Source organism: Hydra viridissima, unplaced genomic scaffold (assembly GCF_058129835.1).
Source record: "Hydra viridissima isolate aposymbiotic clone 2 unplaced genomic scaffold, HvirCarnegie_v1 scaffold_16, whole genome shotgun sequence".
Taxonomy (NCBI): Eukaryota; Metazoa; Cnidaria; class Hydrozoa; order Anthoathecata; family Hydridae; genus Hydra; species Hydra viridissima.
In genome coordinates this window covers 7,943,852-7,967,564 of record NW_028324315.1, presented here as the reverse complement: position 1 = coordinate 7,967,564, position 23,713 = coordinate 7,943,852, and the positions used below count along the sequence as shown (strand labels likewise).

Here is a 23,713-nt window from a genome sequence, read left to right as displayed (position 1 = left end):
TATATATATATATATATATATATATATATATATATATATATATATATAATAATATATATATATAATATTTGATAATAATAACAAAAATCTTCAAAAACTCCATAACTATGACATTTTTTTTATCATTCACATTTGTTTGAATAAATAAATATTTGAAAAAATAAAATAGATTTGTTTTTGTAATGATTTATGGGACATAAGGCATTTAAATGATCAGTATGTAACATGATTTGATAAAAAATAGAACATGTGAAAATATTTTAATATTTGATGATCGCTTAAAGACTGATTTGAGAATAGTAACTTGACTTGAACATAAGTTTAGCCCTTTTAGATTAAACCTTGCATATTCCTAACTAAACTATCCCCAAACCTCGCCCTTACTTAACCAAGTACTCCCCAGACCACTAACCTAAATTCAAACCTCCACACCTTTCACACTAACCTAGAGCCCAAACCATCCCTAAACTCTTACCTCATCATTTTACTACATAACACTAGCTAACATTAAAATAATCAAATATTTATAAAAACACCACCCTCACAATATTTATAAAACTAAAAAATCATAAATCCAGTAAGTCTAGCAACAAACTTCACCCCCAACTTCAACGTAACGGAAGCATGTCCAGCATTCACTCTTAGTCCATTATATAGGTACTAAGTGTGCCGCTCCGCCTGTAATCAATTTCTCCAACACTTTTTTAATCCATTTAGTTAATCCAGTTAGTTTACTGTTACTGATTATTGCTAAAATATTATGTTATTGTAATCAATAATAACTAAGATATGAATAAAAACTCAAAACATAAACAACACCTCAATATTACAAATGTTCAAAAAACAACATTTCCATTTTGGTTAGTAATGTTAGACGTTTCGCGAGGTTAGAATTATTTTTAGTGTTCTTATGACTTTGAAATTATTCGATTGTCGGCTAAAACGAGTAAGTAATTTTTTAAGGTCGACCAAAATCGACAAATATATTTTTAAAATCGACTTTGTCGACTAAAAGTCGATTTAGTCGAAATATTTGAATAAAATTTTTTATTATAATCATATACTTAAATGTTGCTAAACAATTTGTTTTTTAGATGCTATGAAACTTGGAGAGAGTAAACAAGAAAAGGTGGTATGCAATATATGTCACATGCTATGTTATATTATCACATGCTGTTGTTATATCAAGAGAATTTTCTTTGTTCATTTTTAATTCATCTGATCTCTTAGATGAATTAAATTCGAATAAACAAGCAAAATTACAATCACAAAATAAAGAAAAAAAAAACACAAATGGGCAATTTATATCAATTTTCACAACAAAGCAAAAAATGAACTAAAAGTTTAATTGATGAAATACAGTGCCGTAGATAGATGGGGGCAGATGGGGCGGCTAAAGCTTTTTCGCATCCGTAACTGAGTACCCTAACACATTACTTAATATTTTGTTTTAAAAAACACCAACTTATTACTACAATGAGAAAAAGGAAACATGTTAATGAAGTGGTGGTACATACAGTAAGCTTAGAGTTAAGTTTATGCGATTCAGCAAATTAGGTTCACTAGTCAGATATTTTGGTTTACTTAAAAAAACCGCTACTAATTATATTCTTATACAAGCTAGGTGGAAAAAAGTCAATTCAAGGAATCAATAAGGAGATATTCCCATGATATTTCTGAACATATAAGAAAAAGTACAGAAACACTCAAGCGAAGAAAATCCTTTGAAGTGATTTGTGGCAGCAGACACATGAGTAGCGATGAGGCATTAGCTTAATGTGTATATTCCAAGTGTACTAGCCACTCTTATAAACAAACAAGAAAGTGGTCTCTGAAAGCAAGACAAGAAGTATTTCAATCTTACCATATTTTATGTAAATCCAAAATGTCGTGTGACCCACCAGTAGACTTTATTTCTGTCTCTGAATAGCGAGCTGAAATTAAACTTTATGCCATAATGAATAAAACAACTGAACAATTAATGGAAACACAAAGTCAATTTCTCAAATGTTAACACTCTAAATCGTCACTTACATGAATAAGCAAATGGGGATGTAACGGAAGTTCTGGCAGCAGTACCTACAAAAAAAGATTTGAGAACTCAATTGCTAATGATGAATTTCTTTTTATATTTGCACTTCTCTAATTGAAATTGAGTGATGACTGTCATAATATTATTTGGCAAAATCCCCGGCCATCATCAAAACTTTATTGCCGACCAATTAAATTCATCTTTTCAAAAGAAACACACGAACTTACTGTAATAGAAGCTTACAATGTTTTGAAAGAAATATGTGAACTTCTTGCAACACTGTGTACTGTTGGTGAATTTAAATTTATTGTGAAACAAAATCTGTTACTTACGATGAAAAGTGTGCAATCCTTTAACAGACACGCGTTCAACACAAAAATTTTATATCTGTGGTGCAACTCCAAAAATTATGAATGGTAAATTAAAAGGCTGATAAAAAAGAAAATTAAAGTTTTGATTTGTCTACCTTGCATACTTGGATCAATACCTTTGAATGCTTGCTGCACCTTAGCTACCGCTTTGACATATAAAAGTGGCAAGCTAGATGCAATCAGCAAAAGTTTTAAAAACAAATGGAACTTATTCTAGACAAACCGAAACCTCATTTTGGCAATACAAATGATGGCGATAACTGAGTATTACTTTTGTAGTATAATTTTATGTATCCTTGTTTTTTAAATATACTTTTTTTTTTGTAGTTCTTTTTTTTTTTTTTAATTTAACAGTTATCGCTGCGCTGGGAATTGGTTGTGACCGAGGAGGTTTGCCCAACGCCTTCGCAAAAAAAAAGACTTCTAAGTTATTCAATAAAACACCAAAGTTTTATTTAATTCAACAATTCATGACTGGAACAATCGAATTTGCAAAGAAAATGTTTTTGTCCAGCTAACTTGTATTAGACGATTTACTGTGGCTTTGCTCTATCTTTGTAAATAATTTATCTTTAGAAGATAAATTACATAGAAAGATATCTCTTTACTTATTGGTCAGAATAATATTTATTAAAGATTGATAAAGTTAAATCAAGTGAAAAATTAGAAATAAGGATGTTAGGATGATTACCCGACTAAATCGACTTTTAGTCAATTAGTAGGTAACCCTTAGTCGATTAAATCGACTATTCAAATTTTCAAAGTCGAATACTTTTGACTTTCGACTAGTGGACTTGCTGACGATTTAGTCGAAGTCGATAACAACACTATTATGAATTCTAATTTACTAAATGCTTGCGGTAAAATCTGCTGTATTTGAGTTTCTATACCGGCCACATAACCGTCGAAGAACTATATATATACACAACAAATGTATGCACCAAATATATTTAAAAAAAGTTTTTAAAAACAGTTTTAACTGAGTGACATATTAATGCTAGCGATTAGGAGGCAACTAGTTAGGGAGAAAGGGAAAAAGAAAAACATTTGTGCTTTGTTCCAGTTATAAGCGTAGTGCCTAAGGTAACCTTCTCGTCAGGGTCATGATATTGTCACCATGGTGTTTGGAAGAGACTATAGCGCCAAGTTCCATGACCAACACCACCATTTAGGTCCACCATTATGCTAAAACGAGCACGTGCTAAAATTTGAAAAGCAATAACATTTTTGAAATAAGTCACGTTCAGGTTGTTTAAGAGAGGAAACTAGCTGACTCTTTGGTAGTATTATAAAAAGTAAGTATTCTTACCATTTTAAGTGGACTCGAGACTCGGATAAGGACAATAATAATACTACTAGGAAATGCGGGTTCTGAGCCATTGATACTTTTCCTATACTTAAGGAGAGCCCTGCCAAAATCCGCAATGAAGTAATAAAATTCTTGTCAGGCATAAGGTTTTAAAATTTCCAAGATGGCGTCCTATCCCCCCGAACCGAAGGTCATGAATTTCCAAGATGGCGTTTTATTCCAGACCATTAATTTAAAGCAGGAGGCTCAGTAGCAGGTCTGTTTTTGTAATGCCCAATAGCCAAGGTGTTGATTTTATCATCTGAAATGATCCTTTTGTCATCGGCAGCAGTGAGAGCAACTTTGTTAATCTCCTCCGTGTAAACATCATGGAGATGAGATCTGATAACGTTCATAGTCGCAAGCGTTTCTTTCTTATCCATTAAGCAGTCTTTATAATCTTGATGTCTTATTTTAGTCTTGACAACGTTTTTCTTAACGCCTTTGCATCTTTTTTCTTCTTTTTCTCCAGGGATGTTATAAGAGTAGAGCTTAGGTTGAAGCCCAACAAACTCTTTAATTTGCTTTCCTCCAGTCTCATCCTTGAACTTGCCAATAACCTTTTTGTTTGATCCCACTTTGAACCCAACACCTTGAACAGCAGGATGATCTTTTTTAAAGTCGCTCGTATCAAACTTGCTTTCTACATCACCAGCAATGTCTTTATAGAAATCTTCAGTTTCAATTTCATAAATGAGCGAGTCAGTGTCAGTCATCAACAACTTTGCCTTATCACCGTATTTAGGCTTGATATAGTCATAATGGAACTCAAACATCAAAGTCTTGCTGATGTCGAGAATACACATTCCTAAGTAAACAGGCTTATTGTAAAAGACTTGTTTTTTTCATATGAACCGCAATTAAGTTTTCATCAAAAATGGTGTTTCTCTCATAATTGGGGCTTTTAGATAATTTTAAAGCTTCTTTTTTTGTGGTGATGAGCTTAACATCAACATGCTTTAGAATATTCTCCATTGTTTTACCAAAGACGGAGTTGTTCATAAGTTTGAAAAATTCCTTCTCAAAATCGTTTTTAGCGTCTGCTCTATACTTGGTGTTGAGGTCAATGTATTTTTTCATAAAAGGTTCTTCTTTAAAGGTGATCCCTCGATGAATTTTAGTGATAACCAAACCCATTCGCTCAAAGAGTTTTAGGTTTTCATGGTAGACGACGTATTTTTATTTATTGTTTAAATTTGGAACCAGCTTTTCCACTTTCCTAATGTTTAATCTTTCAGGAGCTAAAGGGTAATCATTATGATAATCGTAAAGGTTGTCAGGATAGCTCAAGTCAACTTCTAAAATGCACGGCATAGATTGCCAATTTTTAAACTCATCTTCAGTCATCCATCTAAATCCACCAACGGGGAGAGGTTTGCTCATTGCCCATCCATACAAATTGTTAGCGTACTGGTATTGGATAAATTTAGACGGTTTTGAAGGATCATAGTTGTCCATGTATATGTTATTAGCAGTTCCAAGTCGGTTGGAGATCATGCTAATTCCTCCTCGTATTCCTTTTTGAAACATGAGAAGCATGTCAGGATCGCTTAACAATTCCAATTTAATTTCAGTTTTTTTTAACATTGCATCCCAAGCCAAACCAGGGGAGGTGTAATACCAAGGAGGGTCAAGACCGTAATAGGCACGACACACCTCTCTGAAATTTTCAAAGATATCAGCAAGAATCAGCACATCAGACTTGTTGTACAGCTCGTGGTAATCTTTAAACGTTTCACATCCAAATTCGTTCCAAACGTTTTGCGCATGCTTATAATCTTCAACTTCTGCTGGTTCATCGTTTAATTTGGAGTCGAATGCTTCAATAGGTGGCAATGCTGTTTCGGAGAACTTTTTAATTGAGTCCAGCCATTCGTAAGGGTAAATACCTTTTTTTCTTAACAAGTCAAACTTCTTCTTTTCGGGATAGTACATAGCCACGTTTTTGCATTGATCGTCGTTTAGATCTTTAGCCAGTTTGTCTAACTTGAAACCCATGAATCTGAAGCTATCAATAAACCTCAATTCTTTCCATACTTCCTTCAGTTTACCATTCTTAATAAATTCTCTCACTTTGATGCTTTTTGTGAAGCTGATATACTTTTCATCGTTGTTGGGTATGCAATTGAGCTTACCACCTAATTTTTTAATAAACAAATGGCTGTCGTAACCGGACAAATGAATGACAACGGGAATGAATTTTGGAATTTTATAACCCAAGTTGCATTTGTTATGCGCGGCTCCACGATACTTTCCAGTCAAATGGCAGTGGTCACACACTTTATCACCGTCAAGATCTTTATTGCAAATGTGGCAAATTGTTGCGTCTTCATAACTTTTCTTATCCTCATCAGACATCACTTTCTTTTTTATTAAATCAATCTCATCGAAAATCTTTCTAAGGTCTGTTTCGAAACTGGTGACAAACTTTTGAGCCACATCGTAATCATCGCTTTTTGCTGTGTACATGACAGGTTCTCCCTTGTAAAAGTTTTCATCAAAACATTTGATATAATAGCAGAAGGAGCTTGGAATATGCTTTTGGTATTGTTTAGTGTATGACTGTTTCGAATTTGGCGCGCACATGTCAACAGGCTTAACAAAACTTTCAAAGTCGGCATATACGACGTATGGAACTTTCATAGTCTTTTTGTAGTTTTTAAATTCAACGGTTAACCCTTCTTTAGGAAGTTCGATTCTCACTGGAGCGTTATTATAACAATCAGGTTGATGTTTTTGAAGCTTTTCTTCCTGGTCATAACCTTGAAGGCAATTTCTGCAAAAATGTTGTTTTCTTTTACCTTTTGATGTTGAAGAACCAGCAAACCGACTGAAATTTTTAATCACACAATAATGGTTGCTGTCTTCGTTTGAAATAAACAACAAATCAACACAATGCTTTCTATCCGAAAATTCGGATATTCGCAAAGGTCGAGGTGTTTTTTCAATATAGCAAAAGACGTTAACGCTAATTTCCGGATTAATCTTTTCAAACTTGTCGATTTTATGATAATCAATAGGAAATTTTATTCCGTTCCTATTGAGCTCCTCAGATTTTAGAATCAAGTCTTCATCGATTCTTGAATTATGCATATTTTTCATATTCAACGCCCTGGTGACTGACCATTTGAAGCACTGATCGTCATTGTTTTCCATGTTAACAATCGCCTTTTTGTTTTTCAAGTCAGGAGGTAAATCAATGTAGGATCTGCCGCTAAGAGGCTCGTAATCAATAAAGTTAATATCCATATTTAAAATCTTAGACATTTTGCAATTGGATCCCAACTTATTGTATTTAACACTATTTTCCAAGATTTTTTCTTCCATTTCACCCATTAACGTTCTTAAATTCGTAGCTGCTAATATAATTTCAGAGTTGGATGAGAAACTAGCTGTTCGAGTAGTTTCTTCACCAGTTAAAATGCTTATAGATTTCATTTCACAGGTTAAAATAATTCTTACCTTTGTATTCCTTTCTCCTTCCATGGTTTGAATAGCAGACTCTCTAACCAAATTAAAAAAGGCTGCAATGTCTTGAAATCGAGAAGAAGGCTCGTAAGAAAATTGCCTAACAGCACGCTCCACTGCATGTTCAGTCATTTTAAACTTTATTTTAACCGACCTTGGAGCAGGAACCGGTCTTTCACGCGGTTTTGGAGCAAGAGGAGGTTTTTGAACAATTGAGCCCGGAGCACCAAATGCAACGTCTTTGAGTGACTTGATTGTTTTTTCCACTCCATTTTTAACGCTGCTCACTGCATTCTTCACCGTGATTGGAACGTATGGATTAACGAGAGCATTTAGTTGGTTAAAACCGTTGGAGACAGCCGTTGTAATTCTTGAAAACCAGCCATCTCTTGGTGCAGGAACAGAGCTTACAGGATTTTGCAAATGGGTAGGTTTTGGAGCAATAGGTTGTTTCTGCACGACAGGTCTCGGTGGAATTATTGATGGTTTTGGAGCGATGGTAGGTTTTTGAACAATCGGAGCAGGATCAGGGCGCGGTGCTGTAACCGGCCTCGAAACTGGACTTTGAGCAATCGAACGAGGAGCAGGCAAAGGCCTTGTATCAGTCGTCCATCTACGAGGAGCAGGTCCATACCCAATGACGGGTATTGTTGTTTTTATAGCCTCAATGAGATCAGCTTTTTTCATTCTTGAGGTACCTTTGATAGCGCGGTCTTCAGCCATCATTTTTAAATCTTTCAAAGTCATTTTGGCTAACGCCTGACTTTTCATTGAGACTTTTTTATCTTTAAACGCTTTATCTGGCATTTTATTAAGAGAAGGAAAAAATTTTTTGTTGTTTTCAATAATTCCCTCTTACGATAATTTTCTTTGAAGCTTTATCACCCATTTTATTAGGTGAAAGAAAATTTTTTTCGGTGCTTTCAATTTTTCGCTCTTTGGGGATTAATTTTTTTGAAGATATAGAACTCATTTTAATTGCGCCGTGATTTTATTAAAGTCAATTCAATTTTTTTTATTTCTTGACACACTTTCAGCATATTTTCTTCTTCGAACCGTTTTTTCAATTCTTCCGTGAAAAGAATTAAAAAATTAAGCAGCAAGATAATTGGCAAAATTTCACTTATTGAATCGTATACGTGCGCTTGACCCATTTTGTCAAATCTAATCGTATACTTTCTTCCCCAGTCATCACGTGCAGTAAATTCAAATCCAGTCACATGAATCTTTTTGTCTTCATAAAACACATGCGGACGATCCATGGTATCAAATTCAATCACATACTTCCTTTCCATCTTTTTATTAAGGAAAGAAAATTTTTTAAGTCAATTCAATTTTTAAAAATCTTTTTAACTTTCAATTCTTAAAAATATTTTAAGCAGCAGGAGCGCTCTCTACAGCGAGTCCTCCTCATCGTCTGATGAATCATCTTCAAAATCTCTTTCAAACATTCTTCTCGTTTCTTTAAAATATTTTATCACTTCTTCATCCCTTCTTCTAAATTTTTCATGCTTTATTATCCTTTCTCCATGCGGTCTTCTTAATTCTTCATTCGGCTCTCTCAATTCTTCATGATTTCTAATCTCTTTTTCATGCTTTCTTATCTCTTTTTCATGCTTTTTTATCGCTTTTTCATGCGACCCTCTCATTTCCTCAAACTCTCTTTCTCTTTCTTCAATTTCTTTCAGATCCATCTTTTATTACTGAAAGATTTTATTTATCTCGAATTCAATTTTTTCAATTCTTCAAAAAAGAATTAAAAATTCAAAGAATTTCCAAAGATCCAAAGGATCTTAAAAATCACTTTTGATTTCCATGGATCCAAAAGATCTTAAAAAATGTTTTAGGCAGCAGGAGCGCAAAATCTTCCCATCCAACAAGATGAAGCTAATTTTTGAATTTCTTCCCATTCTTCTGCAACGATATCGTTTTCTGACAAATTATCTGACGAATCATCTTCCAACTCTCTTTCCAACCGTCTTCCCATATCTTCATCGCTGTCAGAATCGCTATCATAATCAATGTCGTCATTGTCATCGCTGTCATAATCAACGTCATCCTCCGGATCGAGGATTGGAGATTTTAAATCACACGCCAGCACATAATCCTGATTGCCTGATCTGTATGTGACGGTGATAAGATCTTCACCCCTTAAGTTTTTATGAATGACGGTCCTTTTGTCATCTTTTAAAAAATAACGATCACCAAATTCGTCCATGAAATAATCTTTAATTACAAATTCGTTGTCAGTAGAGTCGTGAACGATGAGACACTTTTTTCCAGTTTCGTCAAAGTAAAATTCATCGCCAAGCTCTTCCAAATTAATTTTACTCCTAACGAAGCCATCGAGCATTTCCACATACTGATGACCCCATTCGTTAACACGAACGACATACCTATTTCCAAATTCATCCTTACGAATCAAAACCCTTTTTCCAAATGAGTCTAATTCATAGGGTAAATAAAATCCTTCACGACTTATCCAAAGTTCCTCACCAGAGGGGTTGGTATAACATCTTCCGAATCTACTCATCTTTTTAATTTTACCAAGAAAATTCTCAACCCGAATTCAATTTTTTCAATTCTTCAAAAAGAATTAAAAGCTTCCAGTAATATCTGAATGAATAGAATTAAACATTTTTAAAAGCATTAACCAATGATGGTATTGTTCTGTATATTTTGCGTTTAATAATCCTAATTCTTGAAAATGATGCAAAACAGTTACTGTTTCTAAAATTGGAAACACCTCTGCAAAAGCGACGATGTCGCCTTTAAACATTTCTTTGAAAGCGATTTTTAGCTCCTTTGGAAGTTTTTCAACATTGTCAAAGAATTCAAGTAATTTTGCTGATTTTGTTTTATAAGAAGTTGGATTATCTTCAAGAGCATTAAAAAGATCACTCCCTTCCATCATTTATTAAGGGAAGAAAAAAAATTAAAGTCAGTGCAATTTTTTAACATGTTTAAAGTTAAAAAATCAAATTTGAAGTATTTTACGTTTTTCAAGCTTTTCAGAATTTAGAAATTCAATTTTGACTCCATCATCTACCTTTCCATCTCGACGCTCTAAATATCTCCATCCGCGACCAGTCCCTGTCATCGCTTTGTAAAGGGATCCGTATTCAGTCACCTCACCCGTTTAAATGTTGGTTATTCTCACAGTGATGGGCTTTTTTCTAACTGAACGAAGCCAGTCCCATTTTGGATCATCATTCTTTTCTTTTGGTTCATGTATTCTTTGTCGACCCACCGGTCTGTATTCTTTTACACTTTCCAAAAGTGAATCTTTTCTGATCAAATTATTTTCAACCGCAAGCATCATCAACCCCATTAAATTGTTTGAGGTTTTTGTTACTCCATTTTCCCTTAACAAATTTTTCAAATACGAAGTTGTATACCTCATTTTATTAAGGAAAGAAAATTTTTTAAGTCAATTCAATTTTTTTAAAAGTTAATAAACAGCAGTCATAGCAGTTCCGTCTGAAACAAAGTTAAGCAATTTATCAGAAATAACCACAGCAAAAATAACGGTATTTGCAATAGTTGAAGTTCGAAATTTAAGGTTTACCACCAATTCAGCTGTTTACGACGCCACTCTTTCTTTTTGCTTGCTGATATCCACAAGGAACAACGGATACAATTTTATATAATCAAGCATTTCTTTGAAAGCGATTTTTAGCTCCTTTGGAAGTTTTTCAACATTGTCAAAGCATTCAAGTAATTTTGCTGATTTTGTTTTATAAGAAGTTGGATTATCTTCAAGAGCAATAAAAAGATCACTCCCTTCCATCATTTATCCACAAGGAACAACGGATACAATTTTATATAATCAAGCATGGATAACCCAGATTGGCAAACAAGTTCGTTTGTGCCGTAATATTTTTCATCAAAAGAGAACGCATCCGCATAAGCCATGACCACTTTCTTTTCTCCAAAATTCAAGTCGTAATTGTAGTTTAGATACTTTATTCCATTTACAGTCACGTAAAAATTGCTAATATCACAATGGTCAAATAGTGACGGATTAACAGTTTGACTGGAAGGTCTGTTCGTCTGAAGTCCAAACACAATAAATCTTGGAACGCCTTTGTCGGTGATTCTTCCAAGCGACCAGGTAAATTCTGTTTGACCAGCAGGAATAAGCTGTCTTTCGCATTTGATTGACTTATAATACGCTGGAATGGGAATTTTTTCAGCCATTAATCTTATGAACTCAGTCTTCCTCGAAACATTCAATTCAGCGCGAGGCATATAAAGCCTGAATTTTTTAAGATCAATCATTCCTGCACTAACGGTCTCCGCTCTGTAAATCGCATCATCGCATTCTTTCTTTGTAAAGGTGATGGTGTGTCTAAACCCATAAACAAATTTGTCATAGGTATCGCAAAATTTAAAAATGTGTTTTTAAAGGAATCCTAAACGAAAAAGCGCCAACGGATGTAGTGTCTGCAAACAAATGGTCTCGTCTAACTTTAAATCCTGAATTATCAATAAGATATGATGAGTCCATAAACCACATTTGCAACAAACCATCTGTATTCTGAAATCCGTAAGGATGTTTAAATATACTCTTTCCACTTGCTCTCCCGACAAGTCATATGTCACGTCGTTAAACAAATACATCAATATAAATACTTTTAATCGTGTCTACAATACCACCTCCTCCAACAACGTTCTTTTTCACATATCTTCGATTATTACAAATAAGCATTTTTAAATAAAACAATTTTTTTAAAATAATTTTATCAATCGTCCTTATTAGCGACTTATATTCCTCTTTATTAATTTCCCCTTGTCTCAACAGCTCGTCGCAAATGGCAGCAGCCTCATTTCTCGATCCTGTATTTCCAGCATGCCAGGCAGCAATACTCAATTGAAGCTTTTCCACCAACGCATTCGGATCGCTCGGAAGAATGATCACTCCACGACCTTTTTTACCTTTTTCAATACGCATCATTTTTTCCCAAATAGGAGCAATAAGTTTCTGATACTTTGGTCTCCTTGAAGCTTTCGGTTTATGCGGCTGCGAATCAGATCTTATAGCATCACTGTCCATAAAAATTTTTTCATAATTTTGCAAATCTTCATCCGTATAGTCGCCCGGTATTTCAAATTTAGTCATCAGCTCCCAAAGACCTTTTGTTCCTTTCTCCGCCTACAATAATGTCATCTCCATCCATTTCAACCTCTACTTTCCCAATGAACATTTTATCTCCAACTTTATTCACTTCAAAAGGCATTTTCTTTTTGATCAGTTTTTTATTGATAAGTGCGTTGCTTTCAATAAGCGGCTTAAACATCTTTTTGTTGCTTTCGATGAGCGGCTGAAACATCTTTTCGTTGCTTTCGATGAGCGGCTTGAACAGCTTGCTCACATCAGCTTGAAAATTCGCATCTAAAATGTTGTCGTTGATGCTGTTCTGATAAATCCTCTTTCTTCTGTCATTAATTTCTTTCACAATTTCATCCCTTTTGTTCGGGTCTTGTATTTTAAAGAAAAACATCTTTTTAAAATACGTGGAAAAAAAACATAAATTGGTTTTTACGATTATGTTGATCCTTTCTTAAACAAATTGTTAAACGCTTGAATGGCGTCTTCTCGACCTTTTTGGATCAGTGTCTCTTTAGTTAATTCATCCATTCCGTTTTTGGTTTTGGATCGTATTTCCTCCATCATGGTTTTAAACTTTTGAAGCTCGTCCAGAATCAACTGAAACTCAGAATCGCTTATTCTTCCATCCATCGACGCTTTGTAAATGTGCTCGCTGATCGTATTCAATTTGGACTCGGCTAACACTTTTATCTTTTCATGCTTTTCCGCTTTCAACGCCAAATTTTTGTTCACTTGACCCCCAACAATCGATAAAAAACCCATTCCAATAGCCACGCCTTCACACGCAATCGCTACTGGACTGGCAATAATGGTTGACAAAAAGCCCAATTCCAGTCGCACCCAAAGCAATGCATAAAGCTTGCATCGTATTGTCCACATTCGAAATGCTCCTGAAAACGCGATGGTACTTTTTGCTTAGATGAACTCGCTTTGCTTTTTCACTCTCTATCTCTTTCTGAATCTCACCAATCTTCTGAAGACGGTAAACATGTCCTTCCTCTTCAGTGGGAGCTGTTGGAACACACTTGTCCAAAATTGGAAATAACTACTCCGAAGCTTCCCGAAAAAACCCTTTGGAGCGGAGTATCTACATATGTTCCTGATTAGAAAAATGAAAAAAATGAAATCCTTCATGACCGTCCGAGCGAGAAATTTCAGTTTAAAAAATAAGATTTTTGCCAAAAAAAAATTTAATTTTTTTTTTCAAAATTTGATGAAAAAATCAGTTCTTAAGTATTAGTGGCACATCCCTAATAAAATATTGAACCAAATTTCGGGAAAAGGCATTTTAATGACATATTCATGTTTTCATTCGTGGAATGCACAACTCAAAAATGCCAAACTCAGCAAAAAATCATGAAGACTGTCGGAAGTCAGTTTGTCTCCTCTGTATGAAAAAATGTTCTAGGGAGCTAACAAGTTTTCTTAAAGACCAAGTCAAGAGTCTGATTTCTCAGGATGTTGACTTTTGTGACACACGAGTCCCACTTGGAATGTGTGATTCTTGCAGACTGCTTCTGAGGAGAAAGAAAAATGGTGAGAATGTCTCTGTCCCTCCCATTTTTGATTTCTCATCTGTCATCCCTAGGCCTGAGACAAGAGGACAGCAGTGTGATTGCATCATTTGCAAAATTGGACACCTGAAAGCATTGCAAAAGCACCCATTTGAAATGCCACAACAGCCTTTACCATCCCAAGACCAAAGAAGATGTTCTGATTGCCTCTCCTTAATTGGAAGAGGAGTACCTCATCAATGCAATCAGTTCACATTCAGGCATAACATAAAGATGTTGGCATCAAAAGATTCCAAAGTCAGTGAACAGATTGCTTCAGCAGTCATTTCATCTAAAGAGGCTTCTCCTCATGGAACCCTAAGAATAGCACAAAGTGGTGGTGGGCGACCTTTGCCAATTACTCCAGGTAACAGTAATTTGCAAATCTTTTATCTGATAGTAATTAAAACTTTGTCATTGTCTTTGTCTTTTACAAAAGAAAAAACCTTTAACAAATAAAATTTTCAGTTCAAATCTAAACTTTACTTTCCATAAAGAAAACTTGGTTGTTTATGTGAAAAATTTGCTCCTACTCATAGCAATGTTTTTAATACAGGTGCAGCAAGCGCAAAAAGACTCTTTGGTGATGAAGTAGTTCTAAAAGCCCAAGACCTTGCAAACATTCAGACAAACACAGGGCTGTCTAATGCAAGCGTCAAAAAATTGGCCTCAACATTGAACCATGTTGCACAAGCCAGAGTTGTTGAACCTCAATTCCGGGCAAAGTTCCATCAAATAGGTACACAACTATCTGAACATTTCACTCACACAAACATAACTGTGACACATGAAAAGTCTCAGACAAAGAAACAAATTGTGGTTCACTGCAAGAATCTCTCTGAACTTCTCAATGATGTCTTGCTCAAAAGACAAGTGTATAAAGAGCACATAGTCAAGCTTGGAATTGACGGTGGTGGTGGTTTCCTCAAGGTTAGCCTTGGGATTCAAGAAGATGAATTGATTTCTCAAGTTCAAGCTCCACCAGACAAGAAGACACTTACATCTTTTGCAGCAAAAGACAGTGGTGTGAAATCTCAACTTCTTGTTGCTGTAGCAGAGGATGTACCAGAAAACTATGAGAATTTGAGAACAATACTATCTCTCATCTTCTCTGAGCGAGTTGACTTTCTTCTTTCAAGTGACCTGAAGGTGACAAACCTTGTGTGTGGGCTTCAGTCACATGCCAGCTCACACCCTTGCACATGGTGTGACATTGACCACAATAGGTTATCACAGAATGGTAACTTTCGAACCTTTGGATCCATCAGAAGATCTTATGCCTCATTTAAAGCAGCTGGTTTAGACATGAAAAAGGCTAAACAATTTCAGAATGTGGTGCATGAGCCCCTCATGGATTTTTCTGACAATGCACTTGTTCTTGACATCATACCACCAATGGAGCTACATCTCCTTCTCGGTGTAGTGAACCATCTGTTCAAGGCACTAAAGGACTCCTGGCCTGAGGCTGAAGAATGGCCAAAAGCTCTTCATATCAAAGAACAGCCTTTTCACGGAGGGCAGTTTGCTGGGAATGAATGCCGCAAACTCCTCAAAAATGTTGACCTTCTTCAAAGACAAGCAGAGAATTGTTCAGCTTTTCATGTTTTTCCATTCATCGACACTTTGAGAAAGTTTGATGCAGTTGTGAATGCCTGCTTTGGAAATCATCTGGATTCAAACTACTCAAAGAAAATTGACCAATTTCAACTGGCTTTCCTCTCCTTGCCAAAAGTAAGTGTGAGTCCAAAAGTCCACACTGTCTTCTTTCATGTCAAGGATTTCATTGATCGTCACAAAAAGTCTCTTGGACCATTCAGCGAACAGACAACAGAAGCCCTTCATCACAGTTTCCGAACCCACTGGGAGAGATACAAAAGGCCTCTGGGTCATCCAGACTATCCAGAAAAGTTGCTGAGTTGCATAGTAGATTTCAACAGCAAGCGTCTTTAATGCAAAGTTATCAAGAAAACATCGTCTCTTTGTTTCAGTTTATTTATGTTTTAGTTTTTCAAAAAAGCTTGACTAACTAACATTAAAGCTGCCCCCAACTCAATTTTTTAAAGAGTACATTGTTTTCTCACATTGTTTTCTCACATTATTTCTTTGTTATGTGTTCATAGAATAAAAAGAATAAAAGCAATCTACAGTGGACAATTGTTAAATCATTTTAAAAAAAATCAAAATTAAACTTGCTAAACAATCATTTTACTTTTGATTTTGAAGTTTTTTAAACATTTTAGTGACTTACCCATGCATCAGGGATCTGTTATGTAGTGTAGATCAATGTTTAGTGAATAAAAAATGTGTTTTCTTTTGATTGCAAAAAAATATTTTTTGTCGCAATTTCTTACATTTTAAAACTAAAATTTCTCGCTCGGACGGTCATGAAGGATTTCATTTTTTTCATTTTTCTAATCAGGAACATATGTAGATACTTCGCTCCAAAGGGTTTTTTCGGGAAGCTTCGGAGTAATTATTTCCCATTTTGGACAAGTGTGTTAGATTAAAAGTGGATATAATAAGTATGTAAAAAATGTGCGATAAGCATACCGATATAAGCACATTTGACCCAATTTCAGCTAAAAGTTCAACTTTTTTGCGATAAAAAATATATGTTGAACTTAAATCATGGAATAGTTTAACATTAAAGTAGTTTTAAAAAAGGAATGTTTAAATAAATCTATTAGGTTGTTTAGAGTATGCTTTACAATGAGGTGTGTTGAATTATTGTGTTGATTTTCCTGGCAAACAGCTAATGTTTCAAAATTATGAAGAACTAAGAAAACAGCATTAAATTTATAATGAGGAAAAATTGAGTATTCACAAGTTTTTCTGTGATCACTATGATTCTTCTATTAAGCCTCAAGCCTCAAGAAAATCACTAACCAAAAAAGTATCAACAATCAGAAATCAGAAAGTTTAATTTAATCAATTTTTATCAATGGATTTTATATAAGACTTTGAAAATATTTGTAAAAAACTAACTCCTGGTGGCTTTTAATGATCACATACTTTAAAAAAAAAGAAGTTTACTGTCGATTCACAAAGTTGTAGAATGTACTCGTGTGAATATAGAAATTTATATCAAACTATTTTTCAAACGGTCATCACACTGGGCCAGTGGGTGAAAAAAATTAAATATTATTTTTCAAACAAACCATTGAAACACTATTTTGAAAATAAGTTAAGTCATATAAATTAATTTCAAATGATGATGTATTTTTTAAATAAAATTTTAAATGATTGAATACTTTTTTGTTCTAGAATTTTATTCTTTCGTCCTTTACCAATATGTATGTTAACATTTAAATTTGATTGAGCATCATCAAATGTCATCCTGGTCTCTATTAATCATCATTACAAGCCAAACGCCAGAAATAAAATTTTTTTTGTGGCATTCAATATACTATTTATTTTTATTCTATTCATTTTATTCTGACTGATGTCATATATATAGATACTCATGTTATGTATATAGATACATATAGTACTGTATTAATTACGTTTCAGTTAGATTAGTGTTATTGCATAAGCGTCTAGAAACTTAAATTATATATTAACATCTTAAAAAATAATATTTATAGTATCTTGCAAATTCTCTCATATTATTTTTTTTATATTGTAGTTAGATCATGGAATATATTTATTGTACAAGAAAACTTAAAGATAGCTGATCCTAAAATTTGCATAAAGTTGCAAATGGCATGATTTTAACTGTCAATGATAAGCTATCAACTTTTTTGGAGCACTTTTTCAAAGGTGATATATATATAAAGGCTCCAAAGTTCGTTTCAAAGAAAAAAAAACAAAGAATAGCTTGAATATGAACTGATTTTACCACCTGCTCTCAATAAAGATGATTATAACTATACCCAAAGTATGTGGCAGACCCCCCAATGAATTTTGATAATGCATCTAGTAAAACAAAGAGAATAAGATAAAGGCCATAAGTGGCATCTGTATCATCTTCAGAACTATTGTTTGCGCCAGGTTGTAGTTTTTGCCAAGATAGTAGAATAAAGAAGCTAAAGCTGTACTAAAAAAATTAGAGACAGCTCAAGTTTAACTGATTACTTAGCTTCTGTTAGTTTTCAAAATTTATAAGGCGATATTGCAGCTCACCTAGATGATTTGCTGAAGAGCTGGTTACTTCAGAAACTTTTCATTAAAAAATTAACATTATGCCCTAAAATTGGTTTTGATGGAGCAAGAGGTCAATCTATTTACAAGCAGTCATCTAATGGAAATGAGCCAAGGAATCTGCGGTAAGAAAAGAGTTAATTTTTCACCTGAATTATTCCTTTGGAATCATCTGAATACATGGCCTTCTATAATAACAGGCCTTGACATCGCGCAAGAGGTCGCAAAAACTGAAGGCCGATTAAAAATTTTATTACTTAAATCAATACACGTTTTATGAAGAGCAAATAAATGTTAGAGTGGTTGTTTTCTCATATAAATTACTAAGAAAAATAAAATTATTTGAGAAAAAACAATAGCAGTTCAAAAATCGATATATTTTGCGGTATTTCACGTTGCCAGAATAACAACAATGTTATAATTAGCACGATTTGAAGACTAAAAACATAAACAAAAATAAACCCGTTGGTAATTGTTTTCTTTAAATATAATTCTGTAATTAAAAAAAAGCATGAATAACAAAAAACTTAAGTATAGTGATGAAAATGATCAACAAAAAATCCATCCTACAAAAACAATCTTTTTATGTATGTATGTATGTATGTATGTATGTATGTATGTATGTATGTATGTATGTATGTATGTATGTATGTATGTGCGTGTGTATATATATATACATATATATATATATATATATATATATATATATATATATATATATATATATATATATATATATATATATATATATACTCCAAATATATATTGAGCTAAAAGGCTTTTAAAAAAAAAAGGATCAAAAGTGTAACAAGAAAATTAAAAAAACGTAAAACTAAAAATTCACAAAAATTATGATAGCTTCAGTATTTTCATTCTTGACTCTCTGTTACTACTAAGAGTGATAATAAGTGAATGATTCTTTAGCAAAATATTGGAATATACTCTGCATCGCTTTCTTGTTTTTTTTAAGTCCATACTTAGCTGCTATAAACTGAAACTGAGTAATACAAAATGTCCTGCATAAAAGCCCAGTGGCACCTTTAATAAATAGAAAGCAAAATAATGACCATTGGATAAGAGTATCAGTAGGGATTTGAAGTCCACCCCTGTTTAGACTATTCAGATAATTTCCATATTTGTGATAATAATTAGTTGTATCATCATAAATTTTTATTTCACTTTTTGCACATAGCCAGCCATGTAAACTATAGTCATTAATGTTGACTGATTAACTGAGCTTTTAAGATCATGCAAATTATCCGGCAATTCTTTTTCATCAGTAGAAGTATCTCTGTAACATATGTCACAAGTATGACCATCAATGCCATCTACAGCAATATCTAGTTTTAAAGTCAATTTGGTATGTTGAATATGTATTTTTTCAATTACAGATTTAGCATATACAAAATAGGTACCTCCTGATCCCTGTCAAAGCTTAGAAAAAGCTTTTTCAATGGATCTGCTGAAAACCAACCTAACAAAACATATTTGGCTCCATTACTTTATAACATTTTCACTAAATCAATTAAGCCATAGCATGTATGTACAATTCCTATACTGGTATCTTGTGTAAGCTGTTTGACTTGTTTACCAGAAGGCTTCATAAAATTTGACAGTTCGGCAGTTTCAAGTAGTAATTGTAACTGTGGATCATCAACTAATTGGATTTATTATATTTATTAATATTCATATGCCCTACATATAATATCTGGGGTATATAAAACTTCACCTACATTAACCTTTCTCATGACATTAAGGTGCTCATATAGAATATTAGATTGGTGAGAACTTTCTTTAGACTTTAAAAATCTAACTGCTTCAAATAAAGCAGATTTTGTTTTGAATAATGTTAACCTTTTTTTAGTTAAAGATGAAATATTACAAATGGTGCCATTGTGATAGATGGTGAGTTTAACGGCTGTTGTTTTCCATATTTGGTTACAAAAGGTGCATCATCTGGCCAATGCAGTCGACATACTGCTGTGTAGTCAGAGACAATAAAATCTGCTCTTGGGATTGCATCACTCATCTTTTTCTTTCCCCTGAATCCTTCAGTAATTTATAAATCGAGATTTTCTTTTCAGTTGAGTAATAGTTCGACTTGCATTACACAACATTTTAAAGGCATTTTTTAAACTGGTAAAATAACTTATCATTAATTCGACAATATTAATACATATATAAACTGTTAGTTATTACAGTATCCACTTAGCTGTTACGTCCTAAAGTTGCTTTAAATAACTTATCAACCAATAGGATTTCATAAATTACTAAAAAAAAAGCGCAATCCAGACGTCGGTTAAAGTAAAAAATCAAAATGTAGAAGGAGTATTATAAATCGGCCTTCAGTCAAACAACTTTTTTGCGTGATGTCAAGGCCTGTTATTATAAAAGGCGATGTCTGAATATGATGGGTCAGAAAAGTATGTTGTTTGATTTAATCCAAAACCATTTTCCACTATGTATTGTCAGTCTGCATGATTTTGTTTTAAGAAGGAAACTAGAGGTTGTTAAGAATGAGAAAAAGTAATACATCCTAGATGAATATAGTTTTAGTTATAGCTATAAATTATTTATATCATTCATCTGTTTATATAAATAGGTACATCAATGAGTGTCAAAAAAAAAACAGCCTACTTGCTTAATTGACAACATCAAGGTTAATAATATTATTGAACTGACAATGATGGATGGATAGGTTGCCACTACTTTGTCTGATGTGGCAGATTCAAGTCAATGTTGTTCAGTGTGTGGTACGAAACCTTCAGAAATGAATGACATATAACTTCTTTCTCAGACACATTTCTCAGATCTCATGATAACTTAAAGTATGGTCTCTTAACATTATGTGCTTGGATACGTTGCATGGAATCTGTCTTGCACATATCCTACTAACTGTATATTGGAAAACATCAAGCTAGATCAGAAGAGAAAAAAGTTCCTGTCTTATCAAAAAAGTAAAAAATTTAAGAAAAAATGAAAGAACAATATGGGCTTTTTATTGATGTTCCTAAGTCAGCCAAGTCAGGTACTAATGATGGAAATACTGGGAGGAGGTTTTTTGAGAATGCTCAAATAGTATCTACCATTACTGGATTTAATTTACATTTGATAAAGATAAATCATGTTGAGTTAAAAAGATTGTCTTTAGGATTGCAAATTGATGCTCTCTAAATGTACTGTGTAAATGTTGCATATGTTGAATTGTATTCATGGTATTATATGCCACCAAGTTTGCATCGTATTTTAATGCGAAGGCATGAAGTTGTACAACAATTTTCTTTACCAATTAAAATGCTTTCTGAAGAAGCTCAAGAATCTTGTAACAAGGATTTCAAGATCTTTTTCTTACCTCAGATCCACTTATCAGTAATTACAGAAAAAGTTCAATTATGATGAAACCATTCGATTCAAAAGTGAAGCATTTTTTAAAATCATTTTTCCTTTCTGGTACAGTAGATGTATAAAATTATTTTAACCTTCATTTTTAGTAATTTATTGTCATAATTGATAGGCCCTACTAGGCCTATATGTTTTATTGAATATTATATTGAGTTATTTTTTTGTCCATTAAATTCTATAATTATTATAATTATTAACAATAATTGTACTTGTAGCAGTGTATGCATAAAAATATTTTTTAAAACATATTTTCCAAATGTAACTGAGGCAAAAAAGGTTTACATGGCAACCAGACATCAAAAAGTCTTTAACCAATTGAACCACTTCAGTTGAATTATTATATATAAAAACAAATAGTACTTACACAAAACTGTAGATAAAAAATTATTAAATTGTCCATAAAAAGTTAAATCTTGTCTGAATAAGTGATTTTATTGTGAGAAGGACTGTTGACTATGTAAAAGTATGCTTTCCAATTTTCCCGTTGACATAAAATATTAAGTAGAATAAAATTCATTACCATTGGATATATTGCAAAAGCTTTGCATGTAAAATTGACTTTACCATTGATCTTGTTTGTACTATTAAAAACCTTAGCCACAACTGCAACAGTAACAAAAACATTTAAATGCCAATTTTCAATGGTTCAACATTTAATTATAGATATAAAGTGATCCATTAGAAAGGAAGCTTGAGACAATATGAATAAACAGTGGAGCATATCTGACTGTTTTAAAAGCTTTGACGTGTTTCTAAAAAGTATTAATGTAAAATATTTTAAAGATTTATTTTTAAGGTGCTTTGCGTTTGATGAAGTTTTATTTTAAATTCTTTATTAAGATAATTACTTTTCATTACTGGTCTTATTTTTTTCGCTTGATATTTCTAGTGAAATCAGGGAACTCAACTGCTATAGAATGCTCACAGTATAAGACAGAGACTTCATCATCTCGTATATGGGACAAAGTTTCTGATGTTTCTTGTGATACAAGGATTGGTTGGGTAAGGTTTACAGATGAATCTGGAACAGAAATAGCATCTCAATGTACTAAAAACACAAATCCTATGACAAGGTTTGGACAATCATGTGGAGCAGAATTTCGCGGCTGGATGATAGATCCACATCCGTCACTTCAAGAAGGGCGTGTTGCAAGAAGAATTTGTTTTTCTTATTCAGACCAGTGCAAATGTGAATTTTTCACAAATATTTATGTCAGAAATTGTGGTGATTTCTATGTTTATCGTTTAAGTGAAATTCCTATATGTAATGCAAGATACTGTACTGCTCCATCTCATTCGCTCTCTAAGGGTAGTGTTATTTAATATTAGAGGTTTTAAAATTATTATTAAGTTTAAGTTTTCTATAAGTAAAAAACTATTAAATGGCATAATTTTCTTATTACTCATAGTTAATGATCCAGCGAAGCCAATTGTTCATAAAACCAAAGATCTTTGTTTTTCTTCGTATAACATTTTACATGATCCTGATCGTCTGTGGTCATTTACAAGTCCAACTGTTTTTAAATGTGATGCACATTTGTATGGAAAATACAGGTTTGGTTCTAAGTATACACCGTGGACAATTATAGAAGGATGCAATTCCTCAGACTCAACTATTGTGACCCATCGATGTGGATCAGATTACCAAGGTTATATGATAGGAAAGCATCCAAATAGAAAGGGCGAGTTAGTGCAACGAATTATTTGTTTTCAATCACCTAAAATTCCTTGCCAATGCCAGCATTCTGTTTCTGTGGACGTACAAAACTGTGGCGATTTCTTCGTGTACGACTTTAGGGGTGTTCTAAAATGTAACTCAAGGTTTTGCATGGTTGCAAATAAATCATCAGGTAAAGCGGAGTTTCAATGAGTAATTGTTGATGCAGAGCTTTTGGTAAGCTTTGGTGTTCTTATTAATGATAAAGTAAATCTTTGAATGTTACAAATCACTTTTTAAAATGTGGATTTTAAATGATGGTGTAAACCAGGCTTTAACTCAATCTGCTTTTAGTTTATTTAGGTATAATACCATTAAATTTTGTCTTTAAACTTTATTTAGCGATTCTCCTTCTGTTGTAGCATTTAATTTTTTGAATGTATATTAAACAAAAAAAAAATATGATAGAGCTGAAATTTCTTGCAGAGAAATGTCAAACATAATATATAGGATTAATTACGGGCGCATTTTGGGACATCGTATTTCAGGGTGTCAAATATACCAGCTTAAGAAAAAATTAGTCAATAAAGTTGATCACATTATTTCAGATACCAGAACCTAAAGACCAT

General features: G+C 33.3%; 2 protein-coding genes and 1 pseudogene across 2 annotated transcripts; 2 read left to right on the top strand and 1 right to left on the bottom strand.

Annotated features, from left to right (window-relative positions):
* The first annotated feature begins 13,457 nt into the window (after nt 1–13,457).
* LOC149877884 (uncharacterized) lies at nt 13,458–15,835 on the top strand. Its single transcript, XM_090074257.1, has 2 exons — nt 13,458–14,252; nt 14,442–15,835. Exons 1-2 carry the CDS (start codon nt 13,652–13,654, stop codon nt 15,833–15,835), a joined length of 1,995 nt encoding a protein of 664 aa, XP_089930383.1. The 5' UTR covers nt 13,458–13,651.
* Nucleotides 15,836–18,789: 2,954 nt separating this feature from the next.
* Nucleotides 18,790–20,229, bottom strand: LOC149877883 (uncharacterized; annotated as a pseudogene).
* Nucleotides 20,230–22,321: 2,092 nt separating this feature from the next.
* LOC149877882 (uncharacterized) lies at nt 22,322–23,297 on the top strand. The gene is made up of 2 exons (XM_090074256.1): nt 22,322–22,736; nt 22,837–23,297. The coding sequence occupies exons 1-2, from the start codon at nt 22,493–22,495 to the stop codon at nt 23,295–23,297; spliced, it is 705 nt and encodes a 234-aa protein (XP_089930382.1). The 5' UTR covers nt 22,322–22,492.
* The last annotated feature ends 416 nt before the right edge of the window (nt 23,298–23,713 follow it).

Coding starts and splice junctions, on each gene's coding strand:
- LOC149877884 (XM_090074257.1), top strand. CDS start 13,652: ATGCACAACTCAAAAATGCCAAACTCAGCAAAAAATCATGAAGACTGT. Junction 14,253..14,441: donor ACCTTTGCCAATTACTCCAG/GTAACAGTAATT, acceptor TTTTTAATACAG/GTGCAGCAAGCGCAAAAAGA.
- LOC149877882 (XM_090074256.1), top strand. CDS start 22,493: ATGACAAGGTTTGGACAATCATGTGGAGCAGAATTTCGCGGCTGGATG. Junction 22,737..22,836: donor ATCTCATTCGCTCTCTAAGG/GTAGTGTTATTT, acceptor TATTACTCATAG/TTAATGATCCAGCGAAGCCA.